Source organism: Geotrypetes seraphini, chromosome 2 (genome assembly GCF_902459505.1).
Source record: "Geotrypetes seraphini chromosome 2, aGeoSer1.1, whole genome shotgun sequence".
Lineage (NCBI taxonomy): Eukaryota > Metazoa > Chordata > Amphibia > Gymnophiona > Dermophiidae > Geotrypetes > Geotrypetes seraphini.
This window is the reverse complement of record NC_047085.1, coordinates 81831528-81857908: the sequence shown is the minus strand read 5'-3', so window position 1 is coordinate 81857908 and position 26381 is coordinate 81831528. Positions and strand designations below refer to the sequence as shown.

The 26381-nt window shown below is 45.4% G+C and overlaps 1 protein-coding gene across 4 annotated transcripts in view; it reads left to right on the top strand.

The window, feature by feature from the left end:
* OSGIN2 (oxidative stress induced growth inhibitor family member 2) overlaps nt 1-26381 on the top strand; it is an 81888-nt gene that overhangs the window by 18990 nt on the left and 36517 nt on the right. For 3 of the 4 annotated variants that reach the window (XM_033933458.1, XM_033933461.1, XM_033933460.1), the window contains exons 2-3: nt 125-264; nt 22436-22572. In XM_033933458.1, coding sequence (XP_033789349.1) covers nt 125-264; nt 22436-22572 — 277 coding nt within the window. The remainder of the gene's footprint in view (nt 1-124; nt 265-22435; nt 22573-26381) is intronic. The other variant, XM_033933459.1, reaches the window with a different exon arrangement.

Genomic DNA, 26381 nt, shown 5'->3' with positions numbered 1-26381 from the left:
TCTGTGTGGGTATTCATGGGTATAACTGGGATAAATGAATGATAGTATAGCAAGAATGCTTCTGTTCATATTTAGCCCAGCGAGAAACATTCTAATATTTTCTTCTTTGTGCTGGAAATTGTAGTGGCTTTGAAAGTGAAGGACAGAGTTTGAGTTCATTAGTGCTCTCTCTTAACAACAGACTTGGGAGAACGGAAACGATGCCCCTCGAAGAAACCGCTCTACTAGGGGATCCACCACTTACTGTGCCCATGGTAATAATAGGTGAGTTATTTCCAGCTACAAAAGCCTGTCCTTGGGGAGTAGTTGTAGTCTTTTGCAGAATGATAAGCAGCTACTTTCTAGCTCTGAATTAATTTAGAAGTGCATGTTTTACTTAGATTAGATTAAATTATTTTCCTTTAGCAGTTATTTTCTCAAGAATTGGGATTCACTTATATATTTGCTGAAATGAAATGTTTTCCTTTACTAATGTGAAATGAAGCAACATGTTTATAGACCTACATGATGGCAATAAACTTATGTTTGTGGATATGCCTTACATGTTACAGTAACACTACTAATTTAGATTTTTCACTACTTTGTGCAATTCCTTAATCTGCAAAAGGTTAGGATTGATGTTGAACTTTCATTTGAGACTAAAAACTAGACGAAAGAGCCATGGCCTACTGGGAGTACAGACTCATTGTGGGTGGAAAGGGGGCTTCATTCACACAAGTCACCAGGGACTGAAAAATGGGGCTATGTGTGTTTGGGTTTTTTTTCCCTTCTTCTTCTTCTTTTTCTTTTACGCAATGGTAGTGTCAGCCCTACCTTAAATTAGAAAAGGGAAAAAGTGCTACAATGCGAAATTGAGGTCCTGGTTTATTTTCTCCTTTCTTTACCAAGTACTAAGAGCAGCAGTACAGGGACACAAATGTTTGCTTCCAGGCCCCGTAGCCCCTGCATTTTTCTTTCTGTATGCTTCATTTCCTCAGCAACAGCAGCAGATGAATCCAGAGACTAATGGGATAGCACACATCTACCAGCAGGCGGAGATAGAGAACTGATTAACAGGTGGACCTATTGGTTGGTACTCTCCCTGTATCTTCAGTATTCTCTATCTCCCAGCAGGTGATGGTCACTGTTCCACGATCTCCTGGATTCTAGCTGGTTTTCTATTTCTTCTACTGTTGAGAATTTTTCTCTTCAGTTAGATTGGGGTGCTTGGCTGAGTGGTGCCAACTATGGTAATCACACCTGCCCCCCCCCCCCAAGGTCCCTGCTCCACCCTCTTCTCCAGTGGATTGAGGTTTCTTACTGGTCTTCTGTGTTTTCTTCTTTCCCTGAAACAAGACTTTAAAAAAAAAGAATTCCAGTGTGCTGCTGTGGGACGGTGCTTTGCTATCAGTCCCAGCCTGCAACTACCAGCCTTAGCAAACGGTGGACTCGGGTGAGAGTGAATTTTCTTTCTTTAGCTTTTGCTTGTGGTTGCTTCTTAGATCTGCCGTTTGGTCGCTGGGATTTTGTGCTGTAGGGTTTAATTTTAGAAGTTGCTCAGCAAGGTGTGTAATGGCAGCAGAGGCGGTTAAGAGGTGTTCCCGCTGTGGGAAATGGCGAACACCGTCGGGCCTCTGTTCAGTGGGTTGCGCGGACGCTGTGGGAGAGAACGTGCAGATCACGCCTGATGTGTTAGTAGTTTCCTGCACTGTTGTTTAAGTCAGGCCTGCTTCTCCCACGCTCACGGCGGCTGCTGTTCTACTTTGGTGCACTTCAGCAGCCACACCGGCGATCAGATGTTTTGCTTCATCTCCTTCATTTTGCGAGACAGATTTCAGGACAGGAGGACACTTTTACGCTGCAGGCTACATCGAATCCGGTGGCGTTTTCCCCGGAATTTGTCATGTTGATGCACAAGGCCTTTTTAATGCAAGGCTCTCAGCCTGCTCAGCGTCCGGACCAGGGGTCAGTCCTTCAGGCCGGTGGACCTCCTCTGGAGTCTCAGGCTGCTAAGAGACGCAGGGTGGCGCCTCTGGATGGCGGTGACCCTCCTTCAGACTGCGCCTTGTCTTTATCTCGGCCGGAATCTCTGGAAGACGGGGAGGTGACAGATTTAGAGCTTGAGGATGCGCTGGCTAGGGAAGTGAATGATCCTACCGCACTCCGTCTTTTTCATAGAGAGGAATTGCCGTCCTTTATTACCAAGGCACTGCAGGGCCTTAGTATTTCTCAGCAGGATTCTCGCACGTCGAGCTGGGCTAATCCTCTTATGGCGGGCACGAAAAATCCTGCAAAAGCGTTTCCGGTGCACAAAGCGATGCTGGAGCTTATTTCTGCGCAGTGGGACTCGCAGGAGGCTGGGCTTCGGGTGGCGAAGGCTATGCGCCAGTTGTATCCCATCTCTCAGGATGAGCTTGACAAATTTAAGAACCCCAGGGTAGATGCTTTGGTGGCTGCGGTTACCAAGAAGGCTACCTTGCCGGTTGAGGGAGGTATAGCCCTCAAAGACACCTTGCAGGCGGCGGTGTGCAGTTCCTATGCGGCACGGGCTTGCCTCCAATGGGCTCAAGGTATGGCAGATAAAATGATGGAGACCAGGGTGACTGTGCTGTCTAACTTTCTGGATATGGAAACGGGTCTAGCATATCTGGCGGATGCCCTTTATGATATTATTAGGGCTTCGGCGAAACAAATGGCTCTTTCTGTTGTTTGTCGATGATCCTTGTGGCTTGCGGCGGATGCGGCTTCCAAGCTTAGACTCGTGCGGCTTCCTTTTAAGGGTCCTTTGTTATTCGGGGATGACTTAGACAAATTGGTGAAGGATTTTGGGGATTACAAAACACAACGGTTGCCGGAAGATAAACCTAAAGCCCCTTTGAAGGTGTTGTCTGCCAGAAATCGTTTCCAGGATGTTAAGAGAGATCGACCTGGAAAGCCGGCCTTTCCGCCTACTTACGATTCTTCCTTTAATTCTAGGTCTAGGTTTTCACAAAAGAATTCCTTTTGTCCTACAAAGCCCCAACCGGCTCAACCAACCCATACCCCGGCCTTACGTAATTCCCAATGAAGGGATGTCGGCTCCCTCCGTCGTGACCATTGGGGGTCGGCTGTCTTCCTTTCTGGTGGAGTGGGCCAAGATAACGACCCATCAGTGGGTATTGGACATTATTCGAGAAGGCTACAAATTAGAATTTTCCTCTCCTGTCGCAGACTCTTTCTTGGTCTCCCCTTGTATGGGGGCAGTCAAACGAGAATCGGTTCAGGTCACCACCCTTCAAGTTCTTTTGGACATCGGGGCCATCATTCCCGTTTCTCCGGAGGAAAGGGGTCAGGGAAGATACTCCATTTATTTCATAGTGCCCAAAAAGGGGGGTTCAGTCAGACCTGTCTTGGATCTCAAGAAGGTCAATCGCTTTCTACGGGTCAGGCATTTCCGGATGGAAACAGTGCGGTCGGTCATTGCGGCTGTTCAGCCGGGGGAATTCCTTACGGCACTTGACCTCAAGGAAGCTTATCTGCACATTCCTATTTGGCCCCCGCATCAGAAGTATCTGCGCTTCGCGATCCTTGGCCAGCACTATCAGTTTCGGGCTATGCCATTTGGACTAGCCACGGCTCCACATACATTCTCGAAGGTCATGGTTGTATTGGAGGTTTTCTTTCGCCAGGAAGGGATTCGGGTGTATCCTTACTTGGACGACTGGTTTATCCGGGCGTCTTCCAGGCAGGAGAGTTTGGCAGTAACCCAAAGAGTTACTCTTCTCCAATCGTTGGGGTGGGTCATCAATTTTCCTAAGAGCTCCCTTACCCCTTCCCAATCATTGGAGCATCTGGGGGTGTATTTCGACACAGGTCTGGAGAAGGTATTTCTACCCAAAGACTGGGGAGTGAAGTTGCAATCTCAGGTTCGCCTGCTTCTCCATTCGCCCAGCCCGAGGGTTTGGGATTATGTGCAAGTTCTGGGGTCGATGGTGGCGGCTCTGGAGGTGGTACCCTGGGCTCGCTTCCACATGAGACCGTTGCAGCAGTCCCTTCTCATCCGGTGGTCCCCAGTGTCTCAGGACTACAATCGTCATCTTCAGTGGACGTCTCAAGCAGCGCTCAGCATACATTGGTGACTCAGCGAGATCAATCTGTTCAAAGGAATGCCACTTGCGACACCAGACTGGATCATAGTTACAACAGAAGCCAGTCTGCTGGGATGGGGAGCTCAGTGCCTTCAGTCTTCAGCGCAGGGGGGTCTGGCCTCAGGCGGAGACTCAGTGGTCGATCAATATGCTGGAGTTGAGAGCGATCAGGCTAGCGCTTCTCGCGTTTCATTCTGTGATTTTCGGACAATGTAACAGCGGTGGCTTATGTCAACCAGCAAGGAGGTACCTGAAGTCCTCAAATGGCCAGCGAGGCTATGGTGCTGCTTCAGTGAGCAGATCTTCCTCTTCTCTCGGTGGCGCACATTGCGGGGCAGGCAAATGTTCAGGCGGACTTTCTCAGCAGAAATCTTCTAGATCCTGGTGAATGGGAACTCTCCGCTCAGGCATTTGACCTGCTAGTTCAAAGGTGGCCTCATCTCGAAATGCCAAGCTGCCTCAGTTCTTCAGCAGATATAGGGAGTTGGCATCCGAGGGGGTAGACGCATTGGCTCTTCCATGGCCTCCGGGTTGTCTCCTTTATGTGTTTCCTCCTTGGCCGATGATAGGTCGGGTGTTACATCACATAACTCACTTTCCGGGCTCGGTGATACTGGTAGCTGCGGATTACCCGCATCGTCCTTGGTATGCAGACCTGATGCGGCTGGCATTTCCTGTGACTCCGGACTTGCTAACTCAAGGTCCGATATGCATGGAAAATCCATCCCACTTTGGTCTTATGGACTGGCTCTTGAAAGGTCGCGGCTGACACGTAAGGGATATACAGAGCCGGTTATTTCAACTCTTCTTCTTCAGGCCAAAAAGAGGTCTACTTCTGCCTTGTATGCTAGTCTGGAGGGTTTTTGATTCCTGGTGTTCTGCTCAGGGTATATCGCCCTTCCAGGCGTCTCTCTCTTCCATCCTTTCCTTTATTAAAGATATAGGGGTTGGTCTAACTGCATGGGTCAATGATTGGCTGAGTAGCAGACTTCAGAGGGTGGTGGTTAATGGTACCCTCTCTAAAACATCAGAGGTGACCAGTGGAGTGCCGCAGGGCTCGGTCCTGGGTCCACTCCTTTTCAACATATTCATAGGGGATCTGACTCAAGGGCTTCAAGGTAAAATAACACTATTCGCCGATGACGCCAAACTATGTAATATAGTAAGTGAATGCAGTTTACAGAATTATATTGCGCAGGACCTGCTTACATTGGAAAATTGGTCCTCAACCTGGCAGCTAGGCTTCAATGCTAAGAAATGTAAGGTCATGCACCTCGGAAGCGGAAATCCATGCAGGATGTACTTCTTGAACGGAGAAACTTTAACTAGGACTTCAGCAGAATGAGATTTAGGAGTAATCATCAGTGCAGACATGAAAACTGCCAATCAAGTGGAGAAGGCTTCATCTAAGGCAAGGCAGATATTGGGTTGTATCAATAGAAGTTTCGTCAGCCGAAAGCCTGAAGTCATAATGCCATTGTACAGGGCCATGGTGAGACCTCATCTGGAGTACTGTGTGCAATTCTGGAGGCCACATTACAGTAAAGATGTGCGCAGAATTGAATCGGTTCAGCGGACGGCCACCAGGATGATCTCGGGGCTCAAGGGTCTCTCGTACGAAGAGAGACTGAACAAATTGCAGCTCTACACTCTCGAGGAACGTAGGGAGAGGGGAGACATGATCGAAACATTTAAGTACCTCACGGGACGTGTCGAAGTGGAAGATGATATTTTCTTTCTCAAGGGACCCTTGGCCACAAGAGGGCACCCGCTCAAACTCAGGGGCGGAAAATTTAATGGCGACACCAGAAAGTATTTCTTCACAGAGAGAGTGGTTGATCATTGGAACAAGCTTCCAGTGCAGGTGATCGAGGCAGACAGCGTGCCAGACTTTAAGAATAAATGGGATACCCATGTGGGATCCCTACGAGGGTCAAGATAAGGAAATTGGGTCATTAGGGCATAGATAGGGGGTGGGTAAGCAGAGTGGGCAGACTTGATGGGCTGTAGCCCTTTTCTGCCATCATCTTCTATGTTTCTATGTCTATAAAGCACGGTTACTTACCGTAACAGGTGTTATGCAGGGATAGCAGGCAGCTATTCTCGCATATGGGTGATGTCATCAACTGAGCCCGGATGAAGAAGCCTCGCAAGCAGACTTGCTTGAAGAAACTCGAAGTTTCGAGATGACTGCACTGCGCATGCGTGAGTACCTTCCGCCCAGCGCAGGGCGCGTCTCTTCAGTTCAGATAGCTAGCAGAGAAGCCAACCAGGGGAGGTGGGTGGGTTGTGAGAAAGCTGCCTGCTGTCCCTGGATAACACCTGTTACGGTAAGTAAGTGTGCTTTATCCCAGGACAAGTAGGCAGGTATTCTCACATATGGGTGACCTCCAAGCTAACCAGAATGGGATGGTGGGAGTGTTGGTAATTTAAGAGAATAAATTTTGTAAGACTGTTTGACCAAACTGTCCATCACGTCTGGAGAAAACATCCAGACAATAGTGAGAAGTGAAAGTATGAACCGAGGACAAGTAGCAGCCTTACAAATTTCCTCAATAGGTGTAGATCTAAGGAAAGCTATTGAAGCTGCCATGGCTCTGACTTTATGGGCTGTGACTTTAGTTAGGAGGAGTGTGTGGCGCAGTGGTTGGATCTACAGCCTCAGCACCCTGGGGTTGTGGGTTCAAACCCTGCGCTGCTCCTTGTGACCCTGGGCAAGTCACTCAGTCCTCTATAGCCCCAGGTACGTTAGATAGATTGTGAGCCCACCGGGACAGATAGGGAAAATGCTTGAGTACCTGATTGTAAAAACCGCTTAGATAACCTTGATAAGCGGTATATCAAATCCTAATAAACTTGAAAACTTGAAACTTGTTAGGGGTAATCCAGCCTGGACATAGCAGAATGAGATGCAAGCCGCCATCCAGTTGGAGATGGTGCGCTTAGAAATTGGATGTCCCAACTTGTTTGGATTGAAGGAGATAAAAAGTTGAGGAGCAGTTCTGTGTGGTTTGGTGCGTTCCAAATAGAAGGCCAAAGCATGTTTACAGTCCAGAGTATGAAGAACTGATTCTCCAGGATGAGAATGAGGCTTAGGAAAAAACACTGAAAGAACAATGGATTGGTTGAGATGAAATCCTTAAACCACTTTAGGTAGGAATTTAGAATGAGTCGGTTTAGCGTATGGCCACTAGGATGATCTCCTTGCTCAAGGGTCTCTCGTACGAAGAAAGACTAAACAAATTGCAGCTCTACACTCTAGAGGAACGCAGGGAAAGAGGGGACATGATTGAGACATTTAAATACATCACAGGACGTGTCGAGGTGGAAGATGACATCTTCTTTCTCAAAGGACCCTCGGTCACAAGGGGGCACCAGCTGAAACTCAGAGGAGGGAAATTTAATGGTGACACCAGGAAGTATTTCTTCACAGAAAGGGTAGTAGATCACTGGAACAAGCTTCCAGTGCAGGTGATAAAAGGCCACCAGCGTGCTTGACTTTAAGAATAAATGGGACATCCACGTGGGATCCCTACCAGGGTCGAGTTAAGGAACTAGGTCACTAGCACTCAGACTTAATGGGGTGGGTCAGTAGAGTGGGCAGACTTGATGGGCTATAGCCCTTTTCTGCCGTCATCTTTCTATGTTTCTAAAGACAGTAAAAGGTGGATCAGCAACTAAAGCTTGCAGCTCACTGACTCGTTGAGAAACACCATTTTCCAAGTAAGATACTTCAGATGAGCCTTATTAATTGGTTCAAATGGAGGCTTCATCAGTTGAGCAAGGACAACATTGAGGTCCCAAACCACAGGAGGAGGTTTGACATTGAAAAGTCCTTTCATGAATCTGGAAACCACCGGGTGAGCAGAGAAGGGTTTCCCTTCAATAGGCTGATGGAAAGCCACAATTGCACAGAGATGGACTCGGATAGATGTAGACTTTAGGCCAGAATTGGATTAGTGCAAAAGATAGTCCAAAACAGAAGATAAGGAGGAATGCTGAGGCTCCTTATGATGAGAAAAACGCCACATAGAAAATCTAGTCCATTTTTGGTGATAGCATTGTCTAGTGGTAAGCTTCCTCGATGCTTCTAAAACATCTCTTACAGATTGAGAAAACTGAAGAGGGGTTATGTTGAGAGGTACCAAGCTGTCAGGTGTAGAGATTGCAGGTTGAGATGAAGCAGAGATCCTTGACTCTGTTTAAGCAGAGAAGGAAAAACTGGTAGAAGGTATGGTTCCCTGCTGCTTAGTTGAAGTAGAAGGGAGTACCAAGGTTGTCTCGGCCACCGAGGAGCAATTAAAATCATGGTGGCATGATCGTTTTTCAACTTGACCAGAGTCTTGAGAATGAGAGGAAATGGAGGGAATGCATATAGGAAGAGATTCGTCCATTCCAGAAGAAAAGCATCTGCCTCGAGGCAATGAGGAGAGTATATCCTGGAGCAGAACTGAGGCAGTTTGTAGTTGTGGGGAGCTGCAAAGAGGTCTATCTGAGGCGTTCCCCACTGTGAAAAAATGTGATGAAGAGGCAAGGAATGGAGTGTCCATTCGTGAGGTTGCAGAAGACGACTCAAGTTGTCCGCCAAGCAATTCTTCGCCCCTTGAATGTAGACAGCTTTGAGGAAGGTGTTGTGACGGATTGCCCAGTCCCAAATCTTCAGAGCTTCTTGACAAAGGGAGGCAGATTCTGTCCCTCCCTGTTTGTTGACATAATACATGGCGACTTGGTTGTCCGTCCGAATGAGGACTACTTGGTCGTGAAGAAGATGTTGAAAAGCATTGAGAGCTTTGAGGATCACTCTGAGTTCCAACAGATTGATATGACACTGACGATCCGTACTGGTCCAGAGGCCTTGAATACGGAGACCATTGAGATGAGCGCCCTAAGCGTAGGTCGAAGAGTCTATCGTGAGGACCTTCTGATGAGGGGGGCGTTTGAAAAAGCAAGCCTCTGGAAATGTTGGAATAGAGCATCCACCAACGGACAGACTGCTTCAATGAAGGAGTGACTAATATGTGTCGATAAAGAGGGTCGCAAACTTGCATCCATTGAGATGCCAGGGTTCAATGAGGAATTCTGAGGTGAAGTCTGGCAAAAGGAGTCACGTGAACTGTGGAGGCCATGTGACCTAGAAGTACCATCATGTGTCAAGCTGAGATGGTAGAGCGGGAAGACACTGTATGACAGAGTTGAATTAGAGCTTCCAGTCGTTGTTGTGGCAGGAATGCTCTAAGTTGGACAGTGTCTAGAATAGCTCCAATGAATTGTAGATTCTGTGAGGGCTGAAGTTGAGATTTGGGAAAGTTGATTTCGAATTCCAAATTTTGTAGGAACCAGGTAGTCCGTTGGGTCGCTACAATAACCCCTTGAGATGTGGAATCTTTGATGAGCCAGTTGTCAAGGTAGGGAAATACCTGAAGACCATGGTTCCTTAGAGCTGCTGCTACCACTACCAGGCATTTGGTGGACACTCTGGGAGATGAGGCCAGGCCGAAGGGTAGTACTTTGTATTGATAGTGCAGATTCCCCACTCGAAATCTGAGATATTGACGGGAGGCCGGATGAATGGGGATATGAGTGTTGGCCTCCTTGAGATCCAGAGAGTCGTTATGCTCGAGAAGGGGATAAAGAGATGCCAGGGACAACATTTGAAACTTTTCTCTGACTAGAAATTTGTTGAGAGCCCTGAGATCCAGAATGGGCCGCAGATCGCCCGTCTTCTTCGGAACAAGGAAGTAACGGGAGTAAAACCCCTTGTTCTGTTCCAAGGGAACTGGTTCGATGGCATGGAGACAAAGCAGAGCTTGAGCTTCCTGAAGAAGAAGGGCGGTCTGGGATGGATTGGAAGGATACTCTCTTGGAGGAAGCTCTGGTGGAACCTGAGTGAAATGAAGAGAGTATCTTTCCCTGATGATGGTCAATACCCAGAGGTCGGATGTGATTGTCGTCCATCGAGTGTAAAAAAGATGGAGACGACCTCCTATAGGAGGAAAGGAAGGCAGAGTCGGAACAGTGGAGGTTATGCTCTGTTGTAAACAGTGAAAAAGGCTGAGTAGCCTTAGGTGCAACAGAAGGTTGAAGTTTTTGTTGCTTCTGAGGCTGCTGTTTCTTAAGAGGAGGGTGATTTATAAGGGGCCGTCCTCGGAGCAAAACGCCGTTGATAGATAGGAGCAGGGCATGCAGGTTTGGCAGGAGCTGGCTTTGGCTTAGGTCTAACAATAGAAGGAAAAGATTTTTCATAGTCAGATAATTTCTTGGTGGCTGCCTTGATGGATTCATCGAATAGGTCATTGCCTTCACAAAGGATATTAGCCAAGTAGTCTTGAAGAATAGGGTCCATGTCAATGGTACGAAGCCAAGTAAGACGACGCATAGCTACAGAGCAAGCAGCTGCTTGGGCAGACATCTCGAAGGCATCATAAGATGACTGGAGGAGATGTAATCTGAGTTGAGATAAAGAAGCAAGGACTTTTTGAAATTCAAAGTGCTTTTGAGTATCCAAATAAGTCAAGAACTTTGGTAATAGAGAAATGAGGAATTCAAAATAAGTAATAAACTGAAAATTATAATTGAGGGCTTTAGAGGACACCATGGCATTTTGATAGATGCGATGTCCGAATTTGTCCATCGTTTTCCCTTTCCTTCCAGGAAGAACTGTGGCATAAACCTTGGAAGGATGGGACCTCTTCAAGGAGGACTCGACAAGCAGAGATTGATGAGATAACTGTGAGTTGTCAAACCCTTTGCGATGCACAGTTTTATACCTAGAGTCCAATTTCCCTGAACAGCTGGCATGGAAAAAGGTGCTTCCATGCATCGACCAAAAGTCTGATTCAGAAGCTTATGGAGTGGAAGCTTAAGTGACTCTGCCGGAGGTTGAGGAAGATGCATTACTTCTAGATACTCCTTAGAGTATTTGGAGTCAGTATCTAATTAAAGATCCAAGTCCACAGCCATCTGACGAAGAAAAGATGAGAAAGATAGCTGATCTGCCAATGCTTTGCCTCGAGAAGGACTCGAGGACGTTGAGGCAGCCTGGGTCAAAGATGAAGCTTTGGCAAGAAAAAAGGCATCAAAGGAATATGGTGACTTGGACTAGGCAATCGAAACCGGGACATCCTCGAGGTCCGGCATTAGAGACCTCGAACGAGGAATCGTGGTCTAGTCGAAGTTGGGCTAGATTGAGGCTTAGTTGAAGAAGGTCTTTCTTTAGAAGAAGAACTATGCCTGGAATGATGCCTCGATGAAGGCCTCAATCGTCGATGAGATATGTGCCTAGAAGCAGATCTCGAGATCGAGGAGACTTTGCCTCGGAGATGGAAGCAGCCGATGGTATCAAAGAATGTATAGGTCTGGAGGCTGTAAATCGAAGCTCCAGAGGCTTGGTGAAGGAACCTTGTTACACTCCCAAAGACTCTGCTCCTTTTATAGAGTGTGAGGATTCCTTCCGAGGCAATTGCAAAGATTCTGCTCCTTGCTGTACGTGCTTTGACCAGACACTCGCAGAGACTCTGCTCCCTGCAAAGAGTGTGTAAGCTCAGACTGAGGCAGGGGAAGTGGCTTGACCTCGCAGGAGTCTGCTGAATGCCCAGGCTGGATAAGAGGTAGAAGCTTCGGTCCCATATTAGTAAGGAGCTGAATGAATTGTTTCTCCAACATGGTCTGGAAAGAAGCTGGCAAAGGTGGATCCACATCTGAAACCGGACCACCTGCTTTGGCTGGAGGTTCCCTCGAGGTAGTGTGAGTGTGCTTCGACTTGGAAGTCTTAGGCACTTTAATCACTACTGCTGGAACTGTCTGCTGAGCTATCTGACCTGAGGAAACAGATGTCATCGAAGAAAGAGCCGCTGCAAACGACGAAGGTCTGATGAGGCTCGAGGTGGAAGCTGTAGAAGCACGAGGAACCTCGGTAGGAGTCGAGGCCAAGGTCGCCTTTGAAGTCGAGGGATCAAAAGAAGAAGAATCCATCTCGAAGAACTTGTCCACCAAAATACAATGACGATTGAAGGCTCGAGGCTGAAGCGTAGTACAGTGCAGGCACGACTTCGGATGATGTTTCGGCCCAAGGCACTTGAGGCAGCGACAGTGTGGGTCCGTAAGAGAAATCGCATGCTGGCACTTGCTACACTTCTTGAAACCTGTGACAGGCCAGGACATAGAAGTAAAAATAGCCGCCGCAAGATCGAAGCCCTTGGGCTGCAGCCGAGTGGCCTGTCCCGGGAAACGGATGGAAGAGGAAAAAAAAAATTATTTTTTTTTAAACTGAAAATGAAAGAAATAAAATAAGAACAACGATTCATGAGGAAAAAAAATACAAACCACGGTTTAGAGAAAGCACAAAGTAACAAAATTAAATGCAGAGTCAAAGACGGACTTCTCAGTTCCGCAGAAAACTGAGAATTGAGGAGACGTGCCCTGTGCTGAGCAGGAAGGCACTCACGCATGCGCGGTGCGGTCATCTTGAAACTTCGAGTTTCTTCAAGCAAGTCTGCTTGCGAGGCTTCCGCATCCGGGCTCCGTTGTTGACGTCACCCATATGTGAGAATAGGCTGCCTGCTTGTCCTGGGATAATTCTCTTAAGGTTCAAGTGGCCGCTATAGCTTGTTACAGAGGCCGCATGGCTTGTTCTTCTCTTGCATCACAACCTGATGTGGTTTGATTTCTAAAAGGGGTGCGACATATTCGTCCCCATCATATCGACTCAACTCTCATCCTACCTAGAGAAATTCTCCATCCTCTTACCCTACCAATATGGCTTTCGTCCCAATTTCAGCACCGAATCCCTACTAACCTCCCTAATCTCTAAGGTCCAGCAACTTCACTCCCGCAACAAGTTCGCTGTCCTCTTGCAATTTGACCTCTCTGCCGCTTTCGACGTTGTCCATCACGACATTCTACTCTACCAACTTTCCGAGATTGGCATCACCTCCACCGTCCTTGAATGGTTCTCAAAATTCCTTCGCTCCCGCTCCTAAATTGTCAACATGAATGGTACCTCTTCCTCCCCCTGGACACCAAGCTGTGGAGTCCCGCAAGGTTCACCTCTTTCTCCTATCCTCTTCAACATCTATATGTCCTCCCTAAAACTTCTCCATCTATCCCCCTCTGAAACAATTTACACCTATGCTGATGACATCCTTGTCCTTCTTGAGACCGACTCGAACCTCACTGATCTCCCATTGAACATATCCTCCTGTATCTCAAACCTCCAATCTTGGGCCCACTCCGTCCAAATGAAATTGAACGAATCCAAGACAAAACTACTTTGGCTTGGCCCAAAATTAGCTCAGCTACCCCCCTCAATCCCACTGCCTTCCGGCTCCTCTCTGCAGCTCGAATTCTCCAATAAGGTCCTGGGCGTCATCATTGACTCTACACTGTCCTTCAACGACCACCTCAACTCCCTGGTAAAAAAATGCTATTTCAGCCTTCACATGCTGAGATCAGTAAGATCCTGTTTCCATCAAAATCATTTTGCCGTTCTCGTCCAATCCATCATCCTCTCCAGACTGGACTATTGCAATTCCATCTTCATATGCCTAACGAAGAAAAACCTCCACAGACTCCAGCGGATCCAAAACGCCGCGGCCAAACTTATCTTTTCTAAAAGCAAATTCGATCACATCTCACCACTCCTTTCCAAGCTCCACTGGCTTCCAATATCTTCCAGAGTCCACTTCAAATGCATCAGCCTAACCTTCAAGATCCTCCACGGCATCCTTCCTCCATTAATTCCTCTATCCTGGAATTCCTCGAATCTTAGTACCTCCAGACCTACCCAAAAATCGAAACTATCCTTCCCCTCATTAAAAGGCATCTCCCACCCAGGAAAACTGGGGACCTCCCTCCTCTTCAGATTCACCGAGCTCTGGAATAACCTCACCTCCCCCCTTCGGAACCTGAGTGCTCTCCAACCCTTCCGCAAACTTCTGAAAACCTGGCTTTACTCTAAAATCTAACCTCTCCCCCTCTCTCACATCCTAACTCTCTAACATTCTCCTCCCCTCCGATCTTCATCTATCCCTTTCCCTTGAGTTCCTTTTTTATTACAATCCCTGTAAACCGTGCCGAGCTCCACGACCATGGAGATGGTGCGGTATAAAAACCTAAGGTTTAGTTTAGTCCCCCTATCCAGAAGATATGTCCGGAGTGGAGTCTTAAAGTAGTCCTTGGGGGGGTTGCAAAAGCCTCCCTTTGAGCCTTTGTCAAAAGCAATTCTGAAGGATGTGACGGAAGCAGTTTTTCTTGTCGCAATGGCTTCGGCCCGGTGGGTGTCTGAGTTACAGGCGTTGTCTTGTAGAGATCCTTTTTTGCGCGTTTCTGATTCGGGGGTTTCGGTGCGGACTGTTCCATCGTTTCTTCCTAAAGTGGTATCAGCCTTTCGTGTTAACCAGTCTCCCTTCCAGCCTTCTGGAAAGAGGATTGGGGGGAGAAGTTCTCTTCACTGCGGTTACTAGATGTTCGTAGGATGCTTCTCCATTATCTCAGACTTACTAATGACTTTCGTTGTTCAGATCACCTTTTTGTGTTATTCGTGGGCCGCATCAAGGGAATGGCTGCGTCTAAAGCTTCCATTGCTTGATGAGTCAAGAAAACCATTGCTTCTGCTTACTTGACTTCAGATAGGCGGTTGCCGGACAAGCTTCATACTCATTCCACTAGAGCGATGGCTACTTCTTGGGCAGAGTCCAGAGATTTTTCTTTGGAGGAGATTTATCGGGCGGCTACTTGGTCTTCTCAGAACACTTTTTCTAAGCATTACCGGTTGGATGTGGCGGTGCGTGTAGAGGCTGTCTTTGGTGCGTCAGTTATTGCAGAGGCGGCGTTTGCGTCCCACCCTGATTGAGGATTGCTTGGCTACATCCCACTAGTCTCTGGATTCATTTGCTGCTGTTGCTGAGGAAGAAAAATTATGTTCTTACCTGTTAATTTTCTTTCCTCTAGATGCAGCAGATGAATCCAGAGCCCCACCCTTTCTGGCTATTGGATCTCTGTTTCTGTTTTCTGTGTTTCTAAAGTTTTGTTATGGTTGGTAGTTGTTTTCTCTATTGCTACCTTTACAATTTGTTATGGGAAAGAAGTTTTTTACATGTTGACAATATTTCTGGTTCCGACTGCTTGGGCAAGGAGCAATACTGAAGATACAGGGAGAGTACCAACCAATAGGCCCACCTGTTAATCAGTTCTCTATCTCCGCCTGTTGGTAGATGTGTGCTATCCCACTAGTCTCTGGATTCATCTGCTGCATCTAGAGGAAAGAAAATTAACAGGTAAGAACATAATTTTTCCTTATAGACAGGAAGTGTGTAGAGGGGAGTGGAGCAGTGACCAGGAGCTTGTCTTCCTACCTTCTTGTAACCTCAGACTGCTGCCTTCAGTGCCAGTACAAAAGTAGGAAAAAGGGCTAGTTCCATAGGATAACTTCTTTTATGCAGTGTCACATTGCCAGTCTAGCAAGATGCAGAATCTAAGCCTTTCATACTTGAGGGTCCTCTCACTCCAAAGTTAGTCCCTCGGGTTAGCAGGTTCAGGGAGTACTCCATTAGCAATAATTTCTGAAAGGAGATTGGTTATCCCAGCCAGGCCCAATTGGGTTTCAGGCCAGTGGGGTGAAAAATAAAACTATTAGAATTCTTGGTTCTCTTTAGAATTCATACAAACCACCCCACCCACAAAAGACCACATTCCCATAGTCTCTTAGAATAATTCATACTTCAAGAAGCAGGACAATTCCTTTTTGGTAAAAAAATAAAAAATAGGCATATGCAATTGTAGTAATGTCTCAATCCACACAAATAGTCTCAATCCATAGATTTTTGGACTAAAAAACAAAACCAAACTCAAAAGTATCGGTCCAAGCCCTTGTTTTGAGCTGATTTCTTCCACATATATTACTATTTTCAAAGGAAAGCACCTCTATTCACAAAAAGGATTTGCTAAAGACCAAAAAAATCTACACAATTCTGTTCGATCCATCCCCCCCAAACAGCTACTTTCCAGATATAAAACTTTAAAATTGTAAGTTTTCCAGTGACATGAAAATATCTTCTGTACTTGAATATAATTTGCCTTGAGCCCTTACTCAGAAAGGTGTGATCTAAATTCAAAATCCAATTCCAGGCATAGTGGAAAGTAATTCAAAACCCTACAAATGTCACTCAGGACCTACAGAGTAATTCCAACATATCATAATAGCAATAACTTCCACAAGTCACACAAGCACCAACCTAGCAAAGACAGTACCACAAATGCTGCATTGAGCACTAGAACATCACTAAGCCTATTGAAAAACTAAACAAACCAGATAATCGTGGTTTAGTTCTAACAGAAATCCATATCTTTCATACATGCAGAACAAAGACCTTCATCAAGTATAGAATAAGTAAGCACAAAATAAAAATTAAACTGGGCACTCAAGAAGCCAGGCTGTTCATACAGTGCAGCACCAAAAAAAAAAAAAAAAAGATCTAGGTGTCGAAACCTTCTGCCCAATATGCATTGGAAGCCAAAAAAGTATGCAAAGATGCTAGGAATTATTAGAAAAGGTAATTAAGATTAGAGTAAAATTAAAGAGTAAATAAGATTGTAAGAAAAGGTAAATAATTAGAAAAGGTAAATAAGATTAAAGAGTGCTGTAATGCCTCTGTATTGCTCCATAGTGCAACCTCACCTTGGGTATTGCATTTAGTTCTGGTTGCTGCATCTCAAAAAAGATATACAGTAGAATCTCAGTTTTATCCCAGGACAAGCAGGCAGGTATTCTCACAAGTGGGTGACGTGATCCAACGGAGCCCCTTGCTTGAAGAAACTCAAAGTTTTGAGTTGCCCGCACCGCGCATGCGCGAGTGCCTTCCCGCCCAGCGTAGGGTGCGTCTCCTCGGTTCTTACTTTTCCGCAGAGCCGAGAAGTCCGTCTTCGACTCTCTGCGTGAAGTATTTTCACTTGTGCCTTCTTAAGTCCGCGGTTTTGGGTTATTTTTCTCAGAATCGCTGATTTTTGTCATGCTTTTCAAAAAAAAATAAAAAAAATTCTTCCATCCGTTCGACCGGGCAGGCCACGTGGCCGCAGCCCCGCGGCTTCGATCTTGCGGCGAAACTTTTTCGGCCTATGTCCCGGCCTGTGACCGGTTTTAAAAAGTGTTCCAAGTGCCAGCGCACGATTTCACTGACGGACCATCATCGATGCTGTCTTCGGTGTCTTGGGCCTCAACACCTCCTGAAATCGTGCCAGCCTTGCTCAACACTTACAGCCCGTGCTTTCAAGTGTCGTTGCATCTTGTGGGAGCAGCTTTACAGCATGGAATCTTCGATGGAGCTTTCGTCATCGAAGGGTGCTTCACCTTCGACCTCATCCGACGCTCTCCAGACTTCCACATCTACTGCTCCGAGCCTCATCAAACCTGCTTTCTTTGTACCGGCTCAGCCTTCGATGCCGGCTGTGGTGCCTTCCTCTGTCTCTTCAGGTCAGATAGCGCAGCAGCCCATTCCCCCAGTAGTGCTCAAAGTACCCAAGGCTTCTAAGTCCAAGCACTCTCACACTGCCTCAAGGGAGCACGAAGCCCGTGCAGGTGGTCCCGTTGCTGATGCAGATCCATCCTTGCCGGCTTCGTTCCAGACCTTACCTGAGAAGCAATTCATTCAGCTCTTTACCACAATGAGGCTGAAGCTTCTCTCTCAACTCCAGCCTGGACATGCGGAGGTCTCCCACGAGGTCGAGCCGCCTCCTGTTCCTCAGCCGTACGCACACTCTCTACTGGGAGCAGAGTCTCTACGATTGTCTGGTCTGGCATCGATGCATGCATCGCAAGGAGCAGAGTCTTTGCCCATGCCTCCATTGGAACCGATTCACTTGATGCAAGGAGTAGAGTCTTTGCGAGTTCCTCCATTGGAACCTATCCACTCGATGCAAAGGGCTTGAGTCTTTGCGAGTGCCTCGTAGTTCTTCCAGCCAACCATCTCTGCTTCGATTCACCGCTTCCAGCCCCATCCACTCTCTGGGGGCCTCAGCGAAGACACATTCGCCTCGTTTGTTGAGGCCTGCTTCAAGACACAGCTCGCATCATCGATTGAGACATTCTTCGAAGCACTCATCCAGGCATGCCTCGCCTCATCGGAAGCAGCCTTTTCTTCAGTATTCCCCACCGGCTACTTCGCCTCCTCCACTACCGGATCTCGAGGACATGGTGGGGTCTTTTTCCCCATCCAGATCCCCGTCCTCATTGGATCCAGAAGCCTCGACGTCCTCGAGTCCCTCTAGAGGCCCAGCTTTGGCTGTCCAGCTGTCTTTTTCTTCTTTTCTACGTCAGATGGCAGCTGATTTGGACATTCAACTGGACTCTGGGTCCAAATTTTCCAAGGAGTATCTCGAGACCATGCATCTCCATCAACCTCCTGCTGAATCCCTCAAGCTTCCTCTTCATAAGCTACTGGATAAGACCTTTGTCCGCTGTCTGGAAACCCCCTATTTCATCTCTGTATCCCCTCCTCGAGCAGAACGACTGGTTAAGCTCTCTGGATCTCAAGCAGGCCTACACTCACATTCTCATCCATCTGGCCTCCCATCAGTACCTCAGATTTCGGGTGGGAAATCTGCATTTTCAATACAGTTCTCCCTTTCAGCCTGGCCTCGTCACCAGAGTCTTCACCAAGTGCCTGGTAGTGGTGGCCGCAGCGCTCAGGAACCCTACCTGGACGACTGGCTCATCAAGGATTCCACATCTCAGGGAGTCGTCCTGGCAGCGGACTATCTGGTTTCTGCAGAGTCTGGGATTCGAGATCAACTTTCCAAAGTCCCATCTTCAACCTTCTCAGACTCTTCCATTCATTGGAGCTGTTCTGGATACTATCCAACTCAGAGCATTCCTCCCTCAGCAGCGTCTGGAAGCTCTTCTCCACCTTGTCATTCGGTGTCCTCTCGCCCGTCCATCTCGGCGGAACACATGATGGTTCTTCTGGGCCACATGGCCTGTACAGTACACGTGACTCCTTTTGCCAGACTTCACCTCAGGATTCCTCAGTGGACCCTCGCATCTCAATGGACGCAGGTTTCCGACCCTCTGTCTCGCCACATCCAGGTCACTCCTGCTCTAACACACTCTTCGTTGGTGGATGCTTTCTTCCAATCTATCCAGAGGCTTACTGTTTCACACGCTCCCCCCCCCCCATCAGAAGGTTCTCACGACCGACTCTTCGACTTACGCTTGGAGGGCTCATTTGGATGGTCTATTGGACCAGTACAGATCGCCTGTGCCACATCAATCTCCTGGAACTCAGGGTGTTTTTCAAAGCTCTCAATGATTTTCAACATCTGCTTCATGACGGATAACCAAGTCGCCATGTATTATATCAACAAACAGGGAGGCACATGATCGGCCTCCCTCTGTCAGGAAGCTCTGAAAGTCTGGGATTGGGCAATTCGCTTACAACACCTTCCTCAAAGCTGTCTATATTCAGGGAGCGGCCAATGCCTTATTGGACAACTTGAGTCGTCTTCTACAGCCTCACGAATGGACTCTCCATTCCACGCCCCTTCATCACATTTTCTCTCTGTGGGGAACGCCTCAGATAGATCTCTTCGCAGCCCCCCACAACTTCAAACTGCGTCAGTTCTGCTCCAGGATCTACACTCCTCATCGCCTCGAGGCAGATGCTTTTCTTCTGGACTGGACGAATCTCTTTCTATATGCGTTTCCTCCATTTCCTCTCATTCAAAAGACTCTAGTGAAGCTGAAGTCCGACCATGCCACCATGATTCTGATTGCTCCTCGGTACTCCCTTCTACTTTAACTCAGCAGCCGGGAGCCTTACCTTCTACCAGTTTTTCCCTCACTGCTTACACAGCATCAGGGGTCTCTGCTTCATCCCAGCCTGCAGTTTCTACACCTGCCAGCTTGGTATCTCTCAACGTGACTCCTCTCCAGTTTTCTCAAGCTGTGAGAGATGTTTTGGAAGCTTCACGGAAGCCTGCTACTAGACAATGCTATCAACAAAAATGGACTAGATTTTCTAATTGGTGTTTTTCTTATCATCAGGAGCCGCAACATTCCTCCTTATCTTCAGTTTTGGACTATCTTCTGCACCTTTCTCATTCTGGCTTCAAGTCTACTTCGATATGAATCCATCTTAGTACCATTGCTGCTTTCCATCAGCCTCTTGAAGGGAAACCTCTCTCTGCTCATCCTGTGGTTTCCAGATTCATGAAAGGACTTTTCCATGTCAATCCTCCTCTCAATTCGCCTCCAGTGGTTTGGGACCTCAATGTTGTTCTTTCTCAGCTTATGAAACCTCCATTTGAACCAATTGACAAGGCTCATCTGAAGTATCTCACTTGGAAAGTGGTGTTTCTCATTGGCCTCACTTCTGCTCGACGGATCAGTGAGCTCCAAGCATTAGTTGCAGATCTACCTTTTACAGGGTTCCATCATGACAAGGTGGTTTTTCGCACTCATCTGAAATTCCTTCCTAAAGTTGTCTCAGAATTTCATCTCAACCAATCCATTGTGCTTCCAGTGTTTTTTCCCAAGCCTCATTCTCATCCTGGAGAATCAGCTCTTCATACTCTGGCTTTCTATTTGGAACACACCAAACCACACAGAACTGCTCCTCAACTTTTTGTCTTCCTTGATCAAGTTGGGACATCCTATCTCTAAGTGTACCATCTCCAACTGGATGGCGGCTTGCATCTCTTTCTGCTATGCCCAGGCTGGATTGCCCCTTCACAGTAAAGTCACAGCCCATAAGGTCAGAGCAATGGCAGCTTCTGTAGCTTTCCTCAGATCGACACCGATTGAGGAGATTTGTAAAGCTGCCACTTGGTCCTCGGTTCATATCTTCACTTCTCATTATTGTCTGGATGCTTTCTCCAGACGGGATGGACATTTTGGCCAAACAGTATTGCAAAATTTATTCTCCTAAGTTGCCAACTCTCCCACCATCCCACTTTGGTTAGCTTGGAGGTCACCCACTTGTGAGAATACCTGCCTGCTTGTCCTGGGATAAAGCACAGTTACTTACCGTAACAGTTGTTATCCAGGGACAGCAGGCAGCTATTCTCACATCCCACCCACCTCCCCTGAGTTGGCTTCTCTGCTAGGTATCTGAACTGAGGAGACGCGCCCTATGCTGGGCGGGAAGGCACTCGCGCACACGCGGTGCGGGCGACTCGAAACTTCAAGTTTCTTCAAGCAAGACTGCTTGTGAGGCATCCGCATCGGGGCTCCGTTGGATCACGTCACCCACTTGTGAGAATAGCTGCCTGCTGTCCCTGGATAACAACTGTTACGGCAAGTAACTGTGCTATCAGGTACCCATGGGGATTGGTGGATACCAGATAACTGTTTTTCTGGTTACTTGAGAGTGTGTTAGAATCCTTGTCTAACACATTCCCTCCCTCCCTCCCTCTCTCTCTCTCTCTCTCTCTCTCTCTCTCTCTCTCTCCAGCTCTGAAGTGGCAGAAGTGGGTCGCAGTTCTGAGCTGTGAACTCCCTCATTCCCTCTTTCTTTCCTTACCCCTGAGTGCAGCCAGTCAGCAGGAGGCAGCCTCAAAACAGGCTGCCTTTCCTCTATGCTTGCATGTTTTTCTATATTCCTGAAAATGAACTAGAATAAGTGATCACAAACCAATGTTCACAGCCTGTAAAGAATCCAGTTTTATGTAAGAGCAGTATAGCTACTAGAACTTGTGGGGCCCTGTAGATGACAAGAACATTGAAGCCTTTTGCAAATGTTAATTGAAGTTCACAGTTCTGTTTTGTTTTCTGGTTGGGGCAATCTACTCTCTGCTCTTTTAAAGAGCCAAGCCATTATTACGATGAATTTGGGGAAAATCCACTGCTTATTCCTAGGATAAGCAGCAAAAAAATCTGTTTTACTCTTTGGTATCTTGCCAGATACTTGTGACCTGGGTTGACCTTCAGTCTGTCCCAGTGTTGCAACTCTTATGTTCATAATGCTTTGCTCTTTGAGTTTACAAAGAATAGAGGTGGGGGGTTATCCAGATTCCGAATGTGAGGAATTGTTAAATTTACCTACCACTATGGTAAAGTTGCAGAGGCAATTCAAAAAAGTGGAATAGGCTCATCTCTTCTGAACCACTTCTCACTGAGCTATATAGCAGAGTGTGTGATGCTTGTAATTGCATGTCTCTATTGCCACATATGGGAGCTATAGAGAGATGTTGGCAATTTTTAAATAAATAAATAAAATCTTTTGGTTAACCTTAATAGGGAGCTTATGTAACTGCCTATTTTATTTCTTAATTAATTCCAGCCTGAAACACCCTTTTTCTATTTTTTTATTTTTTTTTTACTCTTTTCCCCTTCTGCTTAGGAAATGGGCCATCAGGAATTTGCCTTTCTTATGTTTTGTCTGGGTATAGGCCCTATTTATCTGAAGAAGCTGTGCATCCAAATCCTATTCTCCACAGCAAATTAGAAGAAGCCAGACATCTTTCTATTCTTGATCAGGTATGCCACATTCTGCTAACTTTTTTTTAAACTTCTATTGGCAAATGAGATTAAACAGCTTGAATCACCCTTCGTGTAACTTGGCCTGAAGGTACACTCTTTGACAACATATGAAAATGATGTGGTAGTACAAAGTCCTAAAAGCAATACTGTGTTAATACTTGGGTATGTATCTATGGTAACTAAAAATTACTAGAATGATCAACCACAAAGGCTAGAAACCTAACAAAGCCTTAGGTCTAGATTCATTAAGCCCACCGACTATTATGGATTGAAAAGGCCATTCTGAAACTTTCTAGAGTTCATTATTTTCCAAAGCTACCTCTTAATTCTTTATTTACACCAAAGAATATTCCACTGATCTCCCATCAGTGTTGGTGGCTTCCAATACACTAGAGAATGACACAGGGACAAATTTTTCCCCATCCCCTGCAAGTTCTTTTCCTGTCCCTGCCCCATCCCTGCAAGCTCTGTCCTCATCTGCACGAGACTCAAACACTTATGATTTTAAAGTCTTGTGTGGTTAAGGCAGAGCTTACAGGAATGGGACAGCAACAAAACTCAAGGGGATGGGACGGGAAAATTGAGTTCCTGCGAGGATGGGGACAAATTTGTCCCGTGTCATTCTCTAGTATACGCCTTCCTTTTGTAGACTTCAGAATTTGCATTGGGATCTTCTGCAAGCCTCTTGAGACTTCTTCTCTGGTCCTCTTTCTTTTCCTCTCTTTCTGTACAATCAGGCCTCCTGCCACCTTAGTCCTCCATCTCTAGTCCTGCTTCTGTTGGTAAAAAGATATTTTTTAAATGACTGAATATCTTAATCTGCAAACCTCTATTGATAAAACCTTTTTGTCCTTTCCTTTGATTCTTTTGCTCTATTGTAGCCTTTTGCACAGTCTCATGTTTGAGCTCTGTTTTATTTTTCATGATGATAGTGAATAGATTTGGGAAAGCATCTGAGATGCTATATGCCCATTGCTCTGTGTTAGAAATAAATGAATTCCCAAAGATTTAGGGGCTCCTTCCAATACAATTACAACAATTCTTAATTGCAAGAGAAAAGAAATAGAAATGAGATTTGTTTCACTTTACTGAGAAATATGAGGAGAATTAATATAACAGTATCCCAGATTAAGGAATGACTCAGGGTTCATAAATATGAACCAAGAATCACTATCCTTTATATTTTCTGAACTTTATTTTATTAGAAATAGCGAGATATACTCCCCATTAATGTGGGCTTGAAAGGAGCTTTGTATGTATGATTTGATTATGTATTATTTTAGGTGATATCCTTTTTTCCTTTGAACTGTTGGATATTGTAAAGTATTCAAAATTATAAAAAAAAAAAAAAGATTTAGGGGCTCCTTTAACAAACTGCGGTAAAAAGTGGCTTTAGTGCGCCTTTACATAGGTCTTTCTTGGGTGTTAAGGCCATTTTTACTGCAGAGGTAAAATGGCTGAATTTTCTAATTTATTTATATAAGTATTTATATACAGTCGACTCCACCTAAGTGCATGTCAGTTAAGCGCACACATCGGTTATCCACACCCTACCACCATGGTCCTGGGTTTGTTTGTTTTTTTACATTAAAGTCAATGGACAAACTCCGGATATTTGCAATTCGGATAAGCACACAATCCGCTCATGCGCACTGATGTCATAGGTCCAACCTCTATTCGTTCATGTTACATTCACTCTGGTTAGATGCAATCACGTTCTGACTGGGAATGGCTAGGCTTCACACAGCAGCTTAAGCTCTGGGACAGCTGGGAAAGTAAGTGCTCCACTTCCACTCAGGCTGTAGGGCATAGCTTTTCTATACTTTAGGCTCCAGCAGCCCACACGCCATATTTAAACTGAGCCGGCTTAACTACAGCCTCTCCTTCCCCCCCCTCCTATTAAGTGCACACTCCGTTTAAGCGCACTTGGTGACCCGGTCCAAAGGGCGTGCACTTAAGCGGAGTCGACTGTACCACTTACAGCCTAAGTGGTTTGCATTCAGGTACTCAAGCATTTTTCCCCATCTGTCCTGGTGGGCTCACACTCTTATCATTAGCCATGAACCCTAATGCTATCTATTTTGTAGGTGGTATGGACTTGTGTGATAATCAGTTAGCATGTGGCAGTGCTGATTTGCTACCTGATTTGCATAGATGTGCCCACTCTGCCCTCAGGCATAACCTCTTTGCAAAAAAAAAGAAAGTTAAACAATTTAGTATGTGGCTTGTGTGTGCTTTCAAAACTTACTGTGAGATGCCTCAGTGCATCCCCCCTCCCCCAAGGTACATCAAATTTAAACTTCAGTAAGCACACATTAATGCAGTTTTTCCTAAATTCGTAGCTATATAGAATAAGCACCACGCCAGGTAAATTTAGTGCCACAAATGTTTGGATTTCCATGTTTCAGTAGCAGAGAAAAAATGAGAATTAATTTCATTCATGTTAAAACTACAAAATTCAACTATCATGGCCAATGAAACCATCTAGTAATCAATTGATTTGTTGGCGGTATAGAAGAATAAAGTTATTGTTATTATTATTATCATTTTTATCCATTGTGCTGAAAAATATTTTTAAGAATGTGATTTATACTCTACTCTTAAAATGACTTATGAATAGGAGAGAAAGAAGGCATAGAGTAATAGAAAAATTATGGTTGGTTTTTTTTTTTTTTTTTACATTATCAGTTTCTTGATAACAAATTTGAGCAGAGTAAGCTGAATCTATGTTGCTGATATGCCATTTTCATCTTTTCACTAATCACAAAGAGGAAGGATATGTAATCTGCATATGCACTGTAGCACAGGGAAAAGGGTAACCTTGGTACCCTTTCTTTTCTTTTTTTTCATTAATTTTTTATTTTTCAAAATAAATATACAAAGTATACAAATAATTATTATAAATATGCAAATAAACATATATGCAAATATACAAAAGATAACTTAAACATGAAACAGACTAGTTGTACATATCACAGTTAATAAGCGGGAAAATAGTATTAATTATAAGTCAATACAACCAGTGTCTCATGTCAACCAAATCCAGCAGAGCTAGGCTGACCTACGTTGCATTTCAGAAAGAAATTAAGACAGCACTATTCAACAGATTTATCTCCTAATCAGTTACCAGTTTTAAATGATTAACTCCATGCTGATAACTTGAGAAATATGTGTACTGTACTAACTATATTGTATCGTATTGTATTTTACTAATTGTAATCTGTAATTCACTGACTGTACTGTATCATCCTCGCCATTTGTATTCTGTAAATCGCTGACTATCCAGCTCTCTTCACTGTGAACCGCCTAGAAGTCATAAGATTATGGCGGTATAGAAGAAATAAAGTTATTATTATTATTATTATATAATTTCAGCTGAGAGTATACATGTAAAGCATAGAAGAGAGTTCCCAATGAGCATCATACTGAGTATCCCAAGCGCCTTAATTAACTGACAAGAAGTGACTCTATATATATTTTATAAATATTATATTGATATTACATTGAGATAATTTATGTCAATGGTCCAAGTCTCAATAAAGTTGGACAGGTCTCCATACTCTAAGGAATGAGCTAATAGAATGATGTTTTTCAAATTTGTTGGTTATGCATACCGTGTTCCCCCATACAATGCATTCTACCTTAGATAAGTCCTTCCAACAGTGCAAGATGTTTTTAATAGCCAAGAATAATAAGATGTTAAGTAAACGAGCATTGGGTTCGGGCATAGAATAAGTGAGACCATGTTGTCCAAGAATAATAATTTTAAGATGTAAGGGTTCATTAATATTTAGAATGATGGATAT